At 41.2% G+C, this 15,939-nt stretch overlaps 1 protein-coding gene across 2 annotated transcripts in view; it reads left to right on the top strand.

Moving 5' to 3' along the window:
- SYNE3 (spectrin repeat containing nuclear envelope family member 3) overlaps nucleotides 1-15,939 on the top strand; it is a 56,238-nt gene that overhangs the window by 28,137 nt on the left and 12,162 nt on the right. Inside the window, exons 5-17 of one of the 2 annotated variants that reach the window (XM_054276104.1) lie at nucleotides 2,694-2,855; nucleotides 3,579-3,923; nucleotides 5,120-5,256; nucleotides 7,130-7,277; nucleotides 7,916-8,098; nucleotides 8,345-8,488; nucleotides 9,437-9,571; nucleotides 10,520-10,681; nucleotides 11,391-11,554; nucleotides 12,458-12,584; nucleotides 12,723-12,878; nucleotides 13,526-13,675; nucleotides 14,891-14,929. In XM_054276104.1, the coding sequence (XP_054132079.1) occupies nucleotides 2,694-2,855; nucleotides 3,579-3,923; nucleotides 5,120-5,256; nucleotides 7,130-7,277; nucleotides 7,916-8,098; nucleotides 8,345-8,488; nucleotides 9,437-9,571; nucleotides 10,520-10,681; nucleotides 11,391-11,554; nucleotides 12,458-12,584; nucleotides 12,723-12,878; nucleotides 13,526-13,675; nucleotides 14,891-14,929 (2,052 nt within the window). The remainder of the gene's footprint in view (nucleotides 1-2,693; nucleotides 2,856-3,578; nucleotides 3,924-5,119; nucleotides 5,257-7,129; nucleotides 7,278-7,915; nucleotides 8,099-8,344; nucleotides 8,489-9,436; nucleotides 9,572-10,519; nucleotides 10,682-11,390; nucleotides 11,555-12,457; nucleotides 12,585-12,722; nucleotides 12,879-13,525; nucleotides 13,676-14,890; nucleotides 14,930-15,939) is intronic. The other variant, XM_054276105.1, reaches the window with a different exon arrangement.

Genomic DNA, 15,939 nt, shown 5'->3' with positions numbered 1-15,939 from the left:
TTGGTATGAGCAAATGGTGGGAGGTTGTTTTTTTTTTTCTTAGTGCTAACACGTGTCTTTAACATTCCCAAATTTTAAAAGCATCTCTTTTAATTACATCAATAGGAATATTTTTAGATGTGGCAGCCATTTCCTACATGCGTTCCCTTGCCCAGTAAATTAAAATTATGCAGAGGTAAATGGTTGTATGTTTCAGTATAAATGATGATGGAAGAGGGTAAGAAAAGTTATGATATGCGGGAAGTTGATATTTAGGAAATACATTAAATACTTCTGAGCACATCAGATTAATTTCTGTCCATGTTGTCTCTGTTAGCTGAAACCTAGATACTTAAAATAGTTTGCAAAGGTACCCTAAGTGTAAGACCAAAAGCACCAGGAAGGGCTACAGGAGCTTTCTGTACTCTCCTTGAGACACTGCAGAGGGATTTAAAGTAGGAGCTTCCTCTATGTGCTCTAGATTGCCTTCCAGAGGAGGCTTATTTGCCTTCCCTGGCTATGAAGGGAGCTTAGGGGAGAGGGCTTCCTAAGCCTCTGTTCCCCTTCTTTGAGTACCCAGGGCTGGCCATGTCTCCTCACTTCAGCCTAGTGAATGTGGATGTTGAATTTCACACTGTGCTGCTCCCCAAGCAGCTAACCTAACAGGGGCAGGTGATACCTTATTTTTCATCATTGGAAAGTTTTCCTGCTTAACCTCTTGTGAAGGGAGGGTTCAGCCAACTCTTTGTAAGCCTTTTGTCTAACAACTAGCACTATCTGTCCAGATCCATGGCATCTATTTCTTGACCACACAGACCAACCCAAACTGCTTATTCATTTATTTTAGCTGGCCAAGGGTAGGTTGTTTTGACTTCCTTTGAACCCCCTGTATATCAGCCTAAGATTTTTGAGCTTAATTTGTTATTCTGATTTATGCCTTTTGGCGCTTCTGCCAGCAAAATAATCTAATTCCCTGGAGTCAATAAGCTTAGCCTGAATTGGATCACTTTGATGTGTGGCCCTTTTACACTGCTGTAAGGTTGTCTTCTTCAGATCCTTGGCTTGAGGTTGAAGCATGAACTGTTTAGCCTCTGCAGATTTGAGAATTGACACATGGGGATTTAGCAAGTGAGGTGTTCTGCTGGACACAGAGGTCTGCAGTCATAATTGTACCCTTTGGTTTCATCCAAACCTGTGTATGCCTGGTGCTATTAAAGGTCATGCTCTAATAAATGGGCAACATTTCATCCTCCATGGGAAACAAGTGTCCCTTAGCTGTCCCTCTTTTGTCCCACAGCAAGTCAGCTATCTTGAGGGGTGTCACTCAGGATTTGCAAAAGTCAGCAGGGACTGAAGTGGCAGTGTGAAAAACAGGCTGGTGGTGTTCCACTTGCAGGGTGGTGGCTTTGTAGTGCACCATGGGCATAGCCTGTCTCATGGATGAAGGGCAGAGTCACAGAGGAGCTGCCACCCCTGTGCCACCCCCAGCACATGGGGTATCCTGCTGGCCTGGCTGGAGAGCAGGCTGGCAGAATGGACATGGCTCACTGCCACCTCAGGCAGCTGGGCAGGTGTGGGAACCTGTCCAGAGCCTCACAGGGACAAGGGAAGTGCAAAGGGGACTTTTGAGCTCTACCCACCATTGCAGCTGTCACTCTGCTTGCCCTGGAGGGCAGCTGCTCAGAGGCCAGTGCTGTGTCCTGTATTACACAGAATACAACTTGGCCTGTTGTCTGTGAGAGCAAAGGGTGCTTTCAAGCTTGCTGCAAGCTCTAAATGGATTGCACAAGGAGGGATTTTTTTTTTAAATCAAATGTAACCACAGTGTACCTCAGTTGCTCTCCATGCCAGCTGGAGAAGGGCAGGAAAACTCAGTCTGATTTTGCAGAAGATAATACTTAGGTTGAATACTAGTGAAACAACAGAGCAAGTGATTTGTGTCAAAATAAAAAAAGCCTGAACTTGGGCTGGCAAACAAGGGCAGTCTGAGCAAAAAAAAAGTGCCTGAGCACTTGTGAGGAGTGCCAGGCTGGATCAGCAGGCAGCAGCTCATGATGTGCAGGCCCCTGTAAATTCAGGGATTGTTAGTTATAGGGTGCACAGGTGCACTTGAAAAATGAAGCCTGCTTTCCATTGGCTTGAATTTGCTTCCAGAGTCTGTGATAGCACTACAGAATAGTTTGTGACCTGCTAAGAAAATACACAAGTGCCTGGACCACACAACTGAAGGTGAAGGTCATTTTCAATGCTGTCTGTTTAAATAATGAAAACTATTTAAAACAATTTTATGCCTCTACTGCATTCTTTTATTTTCATTTTGAGAGATAAGATGTGCTCATCTTTATTTTTAACCCACAAGAGGAATGTAACTGCTTGTCTCTCAAAGGGAAAACCAGAAACAAACTTCTGTCTCTTTTCTTTTACTAATGAGAGAGTAGGAAGTTTTGGAAAGCCAGAAATTCAGCTGACAGGGCCTTGCAATTTGTGTTCTTGGAGACTTAGACATTGTGAGCCTGCAGCAAAATCCAGACAGGAGCAAGCCTTTGTGTACTTTTGTGTTCTGTTTCTCGAGGTAAACTTTGAATTCCTGTGGAGGCCAAGTGTTATCAGGGCTCATGAAAAGGGAGTCTTGTTTATAAATTCTGGGTTACAATGTAAAGGAAAAAGAGCCAGATAAGCACAGTTCTCACCACTTCTGATGTCTCTTGTTACAGAACAGAGTGAAACTGCTTGAAACGATAACCAAGGAACACGAGCAGTACAGCGCCAGTGTCAACCAGTTTCAGTCGTGGCTGAATGGTGTCACAGAGAAATTAAACTGCTGCATTGGAGGAGCAACCAAGACTTCAGCAGAGGACAAGCTAAAGGCACTGAAGGTCCTTGAACAATATAGCTCTAACAAGGAGCTAGGATTTTTTTTTTCATGGCCCTATGTGTTGCTGAAACCATACAAGGGTGTTCTTGAGAACAGAATTACACATACAAAATAGATGGTGATTTTAGCATGGGCTAGGGCAGATGAGTTGTATGAGGTCCTGAAACTGTTTGTATGTATGGTTCTTCCAGTATGAGTCACAAACTGGTCTGGTTTGTTTTTCTTAAAGCCTGAGCTCCAACGGTTATGTGATTCTTTGAGAATCTTGTTTAAATAAATCAGATTTGGTAAACAATCCAATCAGATCCAATTAGACTCTGAAGGTTCACAGTTTTTGAGAGTTTAGAGCTGGTGATGAAAATACCAGTTTTGAGAACAATATCCTTTATTTTGGTGCTAATGCTTTTAATGTTTAGCTTAAAATCTCTGAGATCCAACTATTAATATATGTCTAGTGGCTGCAGCTCCTGTTCCTTTTGTCAGGGATCTCAAGTTATAAGCATTAATGAAAACCAATATTTTCAGAAGCAATGACAATTAGTATTACTCAGAAGGTAGTCAGATGACTAACCCTGGCTTCAGGTCACTTGAAAAGAGACATATTTGGAAATAATAAGTGAAAACCAAAATATGTACAACGAGGAGGGGTGGTCTTTTTTCCTACTGATTTCAGCTTTTTCCCCAGCTTCCCATTCCTGCAGATAATCTTTACTTCTTTTTACAGGAAATTGCCAAAGACATTAGGAGTGGTGGAAAAAAATGGAAGCACCTTGAAAATCAGTGTGCAGAGGTGATTCAGAATACCTCTCCACTTGGATCTGCAAGACTGAAGGATGAACTTGAAGAGCTCAGAAAAGCCTTGGAGAAGTTGAAAGTGCTGAGTAGTGAGGAGGAGGAGAGATTGCTCAAGATCCAACAGTCTGAAAGTGCCTATGAGTCCCAAGCCAGACAATTGGAAGCAGACATCCAGCAGCTGAGGAAAGATCTACAGAGACTAGAAAATGACCTGGACCCTGGGGAAGGGGAAAAGACTGAAGATGAGTTTGTAACTCTGTGGAAAAAATGCAATGTAAGTTGTTATTCCTTGTGTGGAGGATCAAGTGCAACCAGAGACTGAACATGCATAGTCACATCCAACAGATGCCTGTCCCATTGGTTAGAGATGATAAGGAAGGAGTATGAGTGTGTGTGTGAAACACACTGAGGAAAATGTGACTGCCAACAATGGAATCAACAGCCCCAGCCTTCATCTTACCCTGCACAGAAGGAGCAGGCTTGGAGGATGTGCTGCATGCAGTTTGTGCCTGGAGTTCAAAGGGATCATATGCAAAAAGAGCACAATACAGAGCAAGCAACACAATTTGCTCCACTTAAAAAGAAGCAGGAAATTATTGCCTCACTGAATGTATATATATATATATATATATATATATATATATATATATATATACACAGACACAAGTGCATTCACAGATACCAGTATACATTTCTGAGGTGTTTGGTAAGACCATTGCCATGTCATAGCCATCACCTCTGTAAGATAGGTATCTCTGTTCTTTTACTAGCAGGCACATCATCAATACTAAGAAGTCCCAAGATTGTAACAATCCAGTATTTACACCAAAACCAATCTGCTGCAAAAATGAGTGCAAAAAAATTGTCACACATTAAGTAGATAAGAATTTTTACTGCTTGTTTTCTCTCAAGGGCTGGTTTTGTGTTTACTATCTGTTCTCAAAATGCATTTCACTGCTGTTTGTATGTCTAGAGCTATGCAGGAATAACTGGGAAAAATATATGCAAAAAGGAAAAATTTAGACTGGTTCAATCCAGCTACATTTGCATGGGTTTTAGTTGTTTTTGTTTCCCTGAGTCACCCTAGAATTAACATTCTCTGTATGTGAGCTCTGAGAAAGATGTGTTCAGGCAAACAGATGTTTTTAAGACTGCTCCAGAAATGCAGCTCATGTTATATACTGCAGTCAGTGAACTGAAACCAGGCCTGTTTGGGATTCACTCTGTTCAAACAGTGAACCCTGCAGATCAGATGCAGAGGCTGGGCAGTGTGAGGGGAGGAGAGAGATCCTGCTGGAATAAAACTGTTGCTGAGAATGTTTTCTGTTTTAGCAAAGACCATATTCCTTATAACCAGGAAAAAAAACACTGAAAGGGGATTTGTGCATACCCTGAGACACAGCCTTACTTCTTATTTCATATGGCAGATACTACATAAGGTGTGATCTATTCATTATTTTTATAATTAAGGCAACAAGAGCAGCTCTGGCTGCAGAAGAGTCAAAGATTGAGAGGCTGAAGGCTCAGCTTAAGGAACTGCTACGGTTTTCCCAAGATGTGCAGCCACACGCTGAGAGTGTTGTCTCTGCAATACAGCAGTATCAAAGGTACTGGGAAGTCTGATTATGGTGGGGGAATCTTCTCTCAGGGATTGTCAGGGCCTAAGAAAAAAGTGATATGCCATCCAGTTGTAGGTGATGGGTAGAAAAAAAAAGCTTTTGATAATTACATCCACCTCCGTGTTTCAGTCAAGCTGTAATTTTAGCCATTTGCTGGGAGCTGCAGGCTCCTGGTCATTTTCAAGCAGTGCTCTTGCATCATTAATGTTGTGTATGGTTTGAAGAAAATTAGATTGCTGGCAGCTAATTTGATCTAATTAGCATTTTATAATAATAATTTATGTATTTTGCTTGCCTTTCATGCCAGCAACTAGAAAATCAGGACAGGAGCTGTGATAGTAAACGGTTCAGAAGAATTATGGCCCTCCCTTGTTGAGTTTGTTGCAGTGACTCACCAGCCTTAGCAATTATTTGGCAGAGTTTATTCCCCTTCTCCTGGCAGCTCATGTGCATGTTCCTGTTTTCAACTTGCCTTGGGTTGGAAACTCTGAAAGTTTAGCCTCTCCCAGACTTCAGTGTTTCCGTTTCCAGGCTGCCTGGAATCAGGAAGTAAAGAAGCTGCAGCAAATTTTGCAAACTAGAAGAAAGGATCATTTTTTTAAGGGAAAAAAGAAGGTCAGTTCTCTTCCTGTATCCCAGCTTATTTCCCTCTGTGCACAGTATGCTGTCCTGCTGGAAGGGTTATAGGTCATTGTGGGAAAGGATTGCAGTTGAAAAACTAGCAAGTAAACAAAGCTGAAAGAGGGGCAAAGGAGGCAGGGACTTCTCTGAGTAGAAAATGGCAGCTGCTTCTTTGCCAGCTTCTCTCCAAGGCTTCTTTGGGAAATCTGGCAGCTTCCCACTGAGCCTGGCAGGGGCAGCAGAGCAAATGGCAGAGGGCGTTAAGTAAAGTCAGAACTTTCTATTTGCGGAGCTTTTGGCCTCTGCAGACTTGCCTTTGTTCAGCCCCGTCATGGCCCAGTGACACAGGTAAGATTTCTGTGTTTGTGGAAAGGCAGTATTGATCCTGCTTGGCATTGCTCTCACCTGCTTCTCTTGTGAGTTTGCAAGATACTGTTCCCCTGTGAACATAAAGTTTGGGCTGCATTTTGCCATATCAGGCAGGCTGAGAAAAACAGGAGGCAGCTGCATGGGGTGTGTCACTGCTGGGCCTTGTCACTTGGCTGTGTTTGGGCTGTGCTATTTTTAAGAGAAGCCTGGATATTCATTGAAGGTTTACTGATTTAATTTTTTCCCCAATAATAGAGCTGTGTATGTATGTGGATAAATGTACATAAATACAAATACTTTATTATCAGAATCACTTCTATGTACTAACATAAATGCAAGTAATTTAAAATAATTCTAATTCTAATTCATAAATACATAAAAATGTATTGTTCACTTTTTGTGTTAACATAAGGTTATCAAAGACTTTTTAATGTAATTTTTTAAAGAAACAAAACCTCGTTTTTTCCAGGCAACTGCAGTTACATTCTAGACACTCTTGACTTGTTCCTCCCATGAGTCAGTGAGGCTGCTCTGATAGTGTGATTTGTTAAATCACACTGGTGACAGCAGCTAAGGAAGTTCACATACAAGGGAAGACTGCTGGCTACTAGAAACGCAAAGTAGCTCCTGATATACAGTTGCACAGAAGACAAATGTGTTCTGAGACATCTAAATAAAGTTTTGTCAGATGTCTCTGACTGACAGAGCAGCTGTTGATATGCCACAGCAGGCTCAGGCAGTAAAACAGACTGAGGCTTTTGTGTTGAGTATGGTTTACACCCCAGTATTGTGTTAATTCATGCCTTGAAGAATAGAATGTTTGGGCTTGGATTTCTTCATAATCCTCTTGGTTGTCACTTTATCCCTACAGTGTTAGAAGCAAGACTTCTAAAATGAGCACTGACACAGAAGCCCAGCTGTGGAGACTCATCCAAAATCCCCTGCAAAGTTTTGAGCAGTGGAAGCCATCAGTCCAGATGCTCCTGGAGACTCCAGAGCCAGAGCTGGCTCACATTGAGGTAGCAAAGCTGTTGCTAAGTTCAGAAATGTGGGTTTGACCAAGCCTGGAAGGTGCTGCCAGTGTGGCAGGAAACCCCCCAGGAGGGATGGAGCTCTTTACTTGGCTCCAGCTGTAGCACATTGTCCTAATTTCTGCCTTCCATTTGGTTGACTGGAGTGTCAGCTGAGCAGGCTGCAGAAAGTGCTAGATGTCTTTGACAATGATGATGATATTGATTAGCATTAGTCCAGATCTCCCTGGATGGGAAGTTTGTGGACTCTGTTAAAGAATTATGTGGTGACATAGATGTGGGATTAAAATGCACTATTAGTGCATGTTCCCAGCAAGGTGTGTTTGTTACTTTGTCATCCCTGTGATCTCCAGAATAAATGTGTCTGTGAACAGGGATGGAATTTATCCTCAGGATGAGCATTCAAGCTGTCCTTTCTGTTGGTTGTTTAGGCCTCTCCTCTGCACAGACAACTCTTTCCATATAACTGGGCACTGTCCAGGTACCTTCTGTTACCCCTTGTTGGCCCAGCATGCTGTTTTTACCTGGCTTTGTTGTACTGCTTTGGTTGTGTAACTTGTGTGAGAATAATACGGCTATATGATTTTTTTTGGTATGATTTCACTGGAAGAACTTTTCTCCTTCAGGCTGCTCTAGCTGAAAGCTCCCAGTTCAAAGAAAAGTTGAGGATGTTACAGGTAAAGAAAGATCTGCTAAACAATGTCCTTGGTGAGGAAAAAGCAGAGTCTTTGCTTCAAGAAGTAGCTGAAGCTTCAAAGGAGAGAGAAATTCTACACAAAAGTCTGCTGCAAAGCAAGAGCAAACTCCAGGTGAACTACAAAACCCATATACTGTCTTTGCCTGTGATAAAGACAAAGTCTTGACTATGCCAGTTTTATACGTATAAATTTAGTACTAATCCCTTTTCCTAGGTTGATCAAATATTCAAATAAATTTGTGGTCTGTTGCATAGTATAGCTCAGTGTTTGTCCTGAATATGAAGCAGATATTGACAAAATATAATGCCAAGGCATATATGTTAAATGCTGGACCTGTTTTCTTATTTCTCCATCTAGAATTTGATGTTGCAACATAAGAACTTTGATGCTGGTTTTGCACCATTGCAGAAGAAATTATCTGCCATCAAAGCCAAATTAGATCTGGAGAAGGAACCACGGCCTGACCTCTTGGGGAAAAAGACACAACTCCAGAGACTCCAGGTAAATTACAGTATTGCCTGGCCATGTTATCCTCAGCTAACTGTGGTTCCTATTTGTTCATATTTTCCTTGCATTGAGAATTCAGTACCTTTCCCCTTGATTGTGTGTTAGATAATTTCATTTGGTCCAGTTTATAGCATGAGTGAATGAAATTAAAGCATTGCAGATGAAGCACTGGCAAACTGAGCTTGAGGAAAGGAAGAAGCAGCTGGAGCTGTTGGTGGTACACCTTCTTGGGCTAGTTTAATTGCTAAAGAAAGTGTATCCTGACACTTCCCACTAGCAGTGAAAATACACAAGATAGTTTGGTTCAGGTTAACTTCCTCAAAAGAGTTTCCACTGTTCCTTTTCCTTCTGCTTCCTCCTCTTTCTGCTCTTCACCTTGTCACTCAGCTGTGACCCATGCTGGATTTACTCCATGGCTGATTCAGCCGTCCAAGATAAGAAAAACAAAATTAATGGGAAAAGATGAGAACGTTTTGGTTAGTGTTTTGAAGTGGCTCAGCAAAGGGTCCGACATGCAGTAGAGCCTGTTCAGTGGGATTACATACCTGGGAGAGGGGAGAGAGCAGCAGGAGGAGAGGGAAGAGGGGATGTGCCTGCCATGGTGAGCTGTGACAGCTCACCTGTACTGTGGCACTTCATCCTTGGTGACCACAGGGTGTTATCACCACAGTTCTTTGCTGGTTATACTGTGGCTCCTTTGGCACTTCTCAGCAACTTATCTTCCTTGTTAGCTCCCAGTAGCATGTAAATGACATCCATCTATTTTTTTCAGGAACATTTACTCCTAGGCATCAAAGCAATTTGTTTCCTCTAACGACACTGGTTGTTGCTATGGCTTTTTTCTCCTCACACTATCAATGAAGCTGCCTTTGGTGTATATTTTTGAAAGTCCATGCCATACCTAGCACACTACACACATGGAATCTGTATTTTCCTCTGCAGATGATCCAAGATGACTTGGCAGAGCTTGCAATTCACATGGAGGAGGTAGAGAAGCTTGTTCAGTCAAATACCACACACAGGCATGAAATGAACCAACTCTCATCTGATTCTCAGGCCCTGAAGAGATCACTGGAGGTAACATAAGGAAGTTTTTAGTTGCCTGGGGAGTTGTCAGTTGCCTCTATTTAAAAATATTTTAAAACATCCTTGAGCATATGACATTACATGCTTTGAGTGACAGATACTTTTATTTCAGGGAAAGAAAGCATTGAATTCTTAAGACTTTGATAACTCTTCCAGGATTCTCTGATTATCTCTAATGTGATTTCCCTTGGGGATAGGATACCATCCACATGGATTTTGTCTGTATAAACTGTTTCTAGAGTGGGCCTGAGATTCCTGACCAAAAGAACTCACATTATCATTCACAGATTATAGGAGAGGGGGTTTGTACCAAAGTGTTTGGGGGTTTTATGGCTTTGTGACATAATGAGAGAAAAGTGCAGCAATTGTATAAATACTTGCTTTGTCCTGAGGCATTTTGTAGCTTGCAAACATACCTATAAAGTGACCTCCAGAGCAATCTCAGGAGATTCTCAGAATAAGAGCTCATGAAGTTACCTTAGCTATGCAGTTCACTATAAAATTGTGTATGTTAAAGTGTTACCTGAACATGCACTGTGGAATTCTAGTTTCAATTTCAATCATCCCATTTATCACTGAACTGAACTTTTGCCAAACAAGTCTGTACAGTGATTTCTGATTCAGGGAGTGTAAGATGTATTTGATATTGACTGGAGTACAAAAACCCCAGGCATGTAAAGTCTCTATTCCCTTTCAGCTGAGAAGGAAGGGAGCTATTCTAGTTCTTGATACCCCCCCGTGTGGTGGAATTCAGGCCTGCAGGAGCTTGGAGATGTTTTCCACATCACTGATGCTAAAAGGATAGGGTTTTTTGTCTCTCATTAATACCTGCTTTTTTCCTTTTTCCCCATGAGGTTCTGTGCTCATCATAATGTTAGAGCCAGTAAAGAAAGTGCTTTTGTTTTGTCTTTGGTTCTGACATATTGTTATCGTTTGTAGATGATGATACAGCAGAGTGAAGACCACGTTCAGAAGCACTGGGCATATAATGACAAACTGTCTGACCTCCAGCAGTGGATCTCAGTAACCAGGGAGAGGATTGACTCCTGCCAGGATGCTGATGGGGAGCAGAACACTGAGGGCAGGCTGGAAGACCTGGAGGTGAGAAAAGCATCTTAGTTTAAGATGTTAATTATTCACTTTGCAACATTCACACATTAAGAGTGGGGGTTTCTAGTGAGGATTTGCTGGTTCAGGAGGGTAATGATGTGTGTTTCTCCTGCAATAACTGTTGGCTGCTGTCGCCTCTCTGCTTTGCCCTGTGCTGTGGGATGTAGGGCCATGTAACAGACAAGAGCAGTGAAAATGAGTAAGTGTTGAGATGGGACCACCAAGGATAAGTAGTCTGTTCCTGTCAGGGTGATCTCTCTGAACAATACCTGCCTTTACCTGTGTGTACTCATCAATATATTGAACATTCCTGCCATTTTAGCTGGCCTTCTGCTTGTTGAACTGAGCTGGTCCAAAGCTGCCAGCTTTTCCTGTGTAGCAGTACTTTGCATGTTAAATTCACTCTAGCAGGATACTTCAGCTGGCAGCTGTTGCCTTCGTGTGGGAGACCGAAATCTTTCATGGGAAGGCTACAGAAGGAGGTGCATTGACATCTTGCACCCTCAAAGTCCTCCCATCAGCTCTTTGACCTATGTTGACTCTTTGGAAGCATGCACAGCATATTTTTTTTCCCTCTTGATATGTTCTAGCTAGTGCCAACAAAACCAGCATAGTCCTGGACTGAACAAGGCCTTCAGTCTGACATAGCCTCCACTTTACCCAGGATACCTAGGAGTAATTTCAGGGCTTTGCATTTCAGAGATTACTGGCTGAGTTTCCAGATAAGGAGATCCAGCTGAACCTTGTAGAAGCTCATGGCCAGCTGGTCATGGAGAATTCTTCTCCAGAGGAGACTGCCCATGTCCAGGCAGAGCTGGATCAGCTGAGGGAGTCGTGGAATTCACTGAAGGAGATGGCAACTGGGTAAGTGTTTGTGTAGGTGTTCCTCATGTCCCTTCCACAGGGCTCTTTTTACTGCAGTAAGAACAGACACACTTGAGACTTTATGCTCTGTGCTGTGAAACTCAACAGCCATACCATCATGCTAGAAGCAATATGAGATTTTATTTAATTGTCTGTAAACAGAAAATCATTACTTTTAAGAAAACTATTTTAAGACTCTGTGAACCGCAATGTCTGTAAATCTTCCTTTACCTCGTGTTGGAGTAGGCAGTGTCTTGTGGCCTGGCTCACTCTTGTTCTGCCAGTCTGTGGCAGAGGAAATTTGGCACAGACTGGGTGTCTTGTGCTGTTCTGTCTCATCTTCCTGTTCTCCTTGGAGATGCCTCCAAGGAGGGTGTATCTGCAATGAGATTTGTGCCTTTTGCAAACCTGCAGAACTATAAGCAGAGCTAAAAATCTTCTCTTTAGCTAGGAAATTAAGACTTAATTTATTTTGCCTCCACTGTGTAGTGCTGAAATGCTGCTCATATTTGCTAGTCTGTATTAATATGTAATGGTGTGCTGCATGTATGATTGTATTCATACATACTGTCAGAATATGTCAGGCACAAAAAATAAATTACAAAATTGAGGAAGGCTTGATTGTACTGCCTCCTGTAACCAGAAAGAAATGTATATTGCCAAGGTATTATTTTTGGTCCCTTAACTAAAAGTAAACAGAACACTTAGAAATGTCAGAACTAGAGTCCTGGTGCAGCTGTGAGACATTCTGGTTGGGAATAACTTCAATAGTAATAGTGTTATTAGTATTAATAATGATATAATAATAACAACAATAGTGCTGTTTCCCCAGAGCTGTCTTCCATAGCCCCAGTCAGAATGTGGATGTCCCTGCACTGATATCTCTGGTTTTGTGTTTCCAAGCCTCCTCAAAAAGTGGCAGTTAAGTAGACCAGTGGCTGACAAGAAGAAGAAAAGAGCATTTGTGGACAGCAGATGGATGTCTAGACCTGCTTTCCACCTTTTTGATGTTGATCCCAACCATAAGCAGGTGAGATGGGGACTTTGTGTCTCTCTTCATATCAGTCTCACAAGAACAGTTTCAGTGCCTTCATCTGATATTGATTTCACAGTCAGGCCTTCAGAGGAAATGTCTGACATTTTTTGTTCCTGTTGTTCTGTATCCCAGGAGAAGATGGGAAAAGGGCAGACTGCAAGCAGCCACTTGAAGCTTCTACATGACTTTGAAGAGTGGCTCCAAGGAGAAAACACCAAACTGACCAAAATTCTTGCTGGGATTCCATCTTCTGCAGAGGAAATTAAGGCACAGCAGAGCCAATTTGAGGTTAGTTTTCAGGGGGTGGATGGGGAAAAATAATGCAATAAGTGTGAATTCTTTCAGAATTTAAAAAATCCAAGCAACAACAACAAAACCCAGAACCACTCCTCCTACAAACCAAAAACCCACCACCTCCCAAAAAACCACAAAAAATCCTCAAGAACAAAAAATTCAAACACTATACACTCCGCTGTATGAGACTCTAGAGTAGATGAAGCTCAGGAATTTAGGACAATTTTCATCCTTTCTACTAGGAAAGGTCTGGCAGAACCAGAGTAGAAGGGAAAGGAGCACCTGGCATTTAGCTGTTGGGCTGGACATTTCCAGTGTGCTATGCCAAAGGTGTTCATTAAAAGAAGCTGATTGAAATCACTGTCAGATCAGTATTTGGTCTCATTCTTCCTGTATAGAGTACAGTTTGGAGTATAGCCAAATGCCATGGCAATTTGTTAGATTTGTTGGATTGTTAGATACTAAACACAGGAATATCCAAGGCTAGAGGAGTCCTGTAGGTGAGTTTCATATCATTTCAGGCCAAAAAAGCAACAACAAAATTAAACGTGTGTGTAAACCACTGTTTTATCAAATGCTGATTTAAAAAGTGGGGACTTCATGAATCCTGAATTACTGCCGAGCCTTGTCTTTGCCTTTAGGAGCTGCAGTCTCATGTGCCTCATGGTCAGCAACTCTTTGAGGACCTCCTTCATCTTCATCCTGTGGTGGGAAGTTCTGAGGACCTGGAGGAGCTGCGCTACCGATGGATGCTCTACAAATCCAAGCTGAGAGAGGCCCTGAGCTCACCAGTAAGTGACAGCTGCTGAGCTCTGCCATTGCTCTCTCAGGCTGCTTCACATTGCTAGTCTTACTTCAGCAGTATTCATGTGTAATCTGCTTAATTAAGACACAAGAGTTGTGTGCTTTTTCCCTTTGTACACTATGCAAAAGATATTTCTTGAGATGGAAGTTTCAAACCAGAATAGTAAATGGCAAAGAGGCATGCAGCTGTGTGTGTGAATACTTTGGGTGTGTGCCTGGTTCTGGGCACATGGATTTCTATTTTCTGCCCTTTCTCCACCCAACATTCTCCATAGAGTTATTTTTTGACAGTTCCTGCAGTAAAAATATATTCACTGTTCATTATTTTTGTCTCCTGCTGTGAGACAGGATAGTCACTGACTGAACTGATTCAAAGTAACTGCACAGAAGGACCTAGTCCCTTTTAAAACTGTCCTTATAGGTTAATGATTTGGAATGAATAAAAAGATGAGAAATTTTAATTCAAAAACCAAATTATTGAAGAAGTTACCTAGTTGTTATATATAAGACACGCTAAGGGTGGCAGAATTCATCATCATTTATAAGATATTCCAGGGCATGCTAAAGATACTCCCATGTTCTTAGCATAAATATATATAATTATTAATTAATATTTTTCTAGCTTAACTACTCTGAGCAGCTTCAAGATACCATAATCAAAGGATTAGAATTTACAGGTTTGCATTTGGTACTTTCTGTATAAGAGTGCTTTCAAAGGTATCTGAACTTGAACACCTAAAATCTGAGGCACTTTAAAATTTTCTGCCTTGAGAAACCTTTTCTTGAAATCCATAGCTTTTTTAGAACATGAATCCTTTAAAATGCATGGAAGTTAAGCATGACTTTTATTAACAAAGATCATATTTCTGTGTTTGCCATTGATTGTAATGACTCATGACTTGTTAACCAAACTTTTCTGTAAGCATTAACATAGTCAATAGGTGTCAGTAAAGTCAAAGCTATTGCTGGGAGAACTGCTTATCTGATTCAAGTAGTCAAGAACCTAAAAACATGTCATCTTTCTGCCTAATGTTGGTTAAAAGCCCATTAAAAAAATCTCCTGCTGGTTCACTCTGTCCGGGTGACCATGAATATGAAAGAAACATCCTCTGTGTGGTGAATACTCATTTACAGGCTTCTCTGGGATCTTAACTTCCTGCTTCTTTTTTTTCTTTTCTTTTTTTTTTCTTTCTTTTAAACAGAGTGCTGGATCTTTGGAGGAAACAGACAGATTCAGAAAGGCAAGACAGTTTCTTATTATTAAGCTAAAAAAATGTTTGACCAGACATTTTGCAGAAAATGGTTTTAAACTTTTCTCAAGATTCCTGAAATCAATTAGCTTATTAAAAGCCACTCTTAAAGAACTTGTTGATTCTCTCCAGATATTTTAAATGGAAAAATATTCCAAAGATTTTACTCTTGAAGTAGGCTTACTACATCTCTAGAAGCTAAATATCCATTTAGAGAGTATATTTAGGAGAGGAGAGAAACTCAGTTTTTATACATCTACATGCTATATGAATTTAATTCATTTTTCAAAAGAGACCAAGGAAGAGCCAAAATATCTGTATAAAGGATTTAGTGGTTAAGTGCCTAAAATAATTTTGAAAATGGGAATTGTAATTCTTTAGACATTCTGAAAAAAAATGCTTTGGATCAATCAGCCCACCTTCTTTCTAATGCAGAAAGCCAGAGAAAGTCAGGAGATTTGTCTAATGCTATTAGACTAAATCCTTATTCTAAGCAGCAGAATTCCTCTTGTGATGGATTTTCTTTTTGAAGTGATGACATTAGAAACAGAGGCAGTATAGGAGATGATAAGGAGAAGCTAAAAGAAAACAAAATACTGCCAGTTTCTTATTAAACCAAGCAGCACTTTTGATCCCATTTTCATAAAGTCAGCAAATTTTTCTGTCACAATTTGCTTTGTTTATAGAAGCTGTTCTGCTTTGTACTGTCATCTCACTTTCCATTTGTATTTGGAAGGAATAGAATAAGGCTTTATTTCCCCACACAAAGGAGATTGGACGAGTAATGTGTTGCAGGATCATAATCACATAGTCATTCCAAGGTAAATCAAACCCTTGATTTCTCCTGGTGCAACACCTCTGTAGAAGAGACCCAGTATTTCAAGGGTGCAGTACAATGCACTTCAAGCATGGCCAGAAATCAAGACTTTGCTCATTCTGATGAGATATTCCTCTTATTCTCAAATGTGGAGTAGCAGCTCCAATATTTTTACCCAGCAAAG

Source organism: Melozone crissalis, unplaced genomic scaffold (genome assembly GCF_028551555.1).
Source record: "Melozone crissalis strain CALT ecotype California unplaced genomic scaffold, PUWL_Pcris_2 ptg000018l_1, whole genome shotgun sequence".
Classification (NCBI taxonomy): Eukaryota; Metazoa; Chordata; class Aves; order Passeriformes; family Passerellidae; genus Melozone; species Melozone crissalis.
This window is presented reverse-complemented; position numbering and strand designations above follow the sequence as displayed.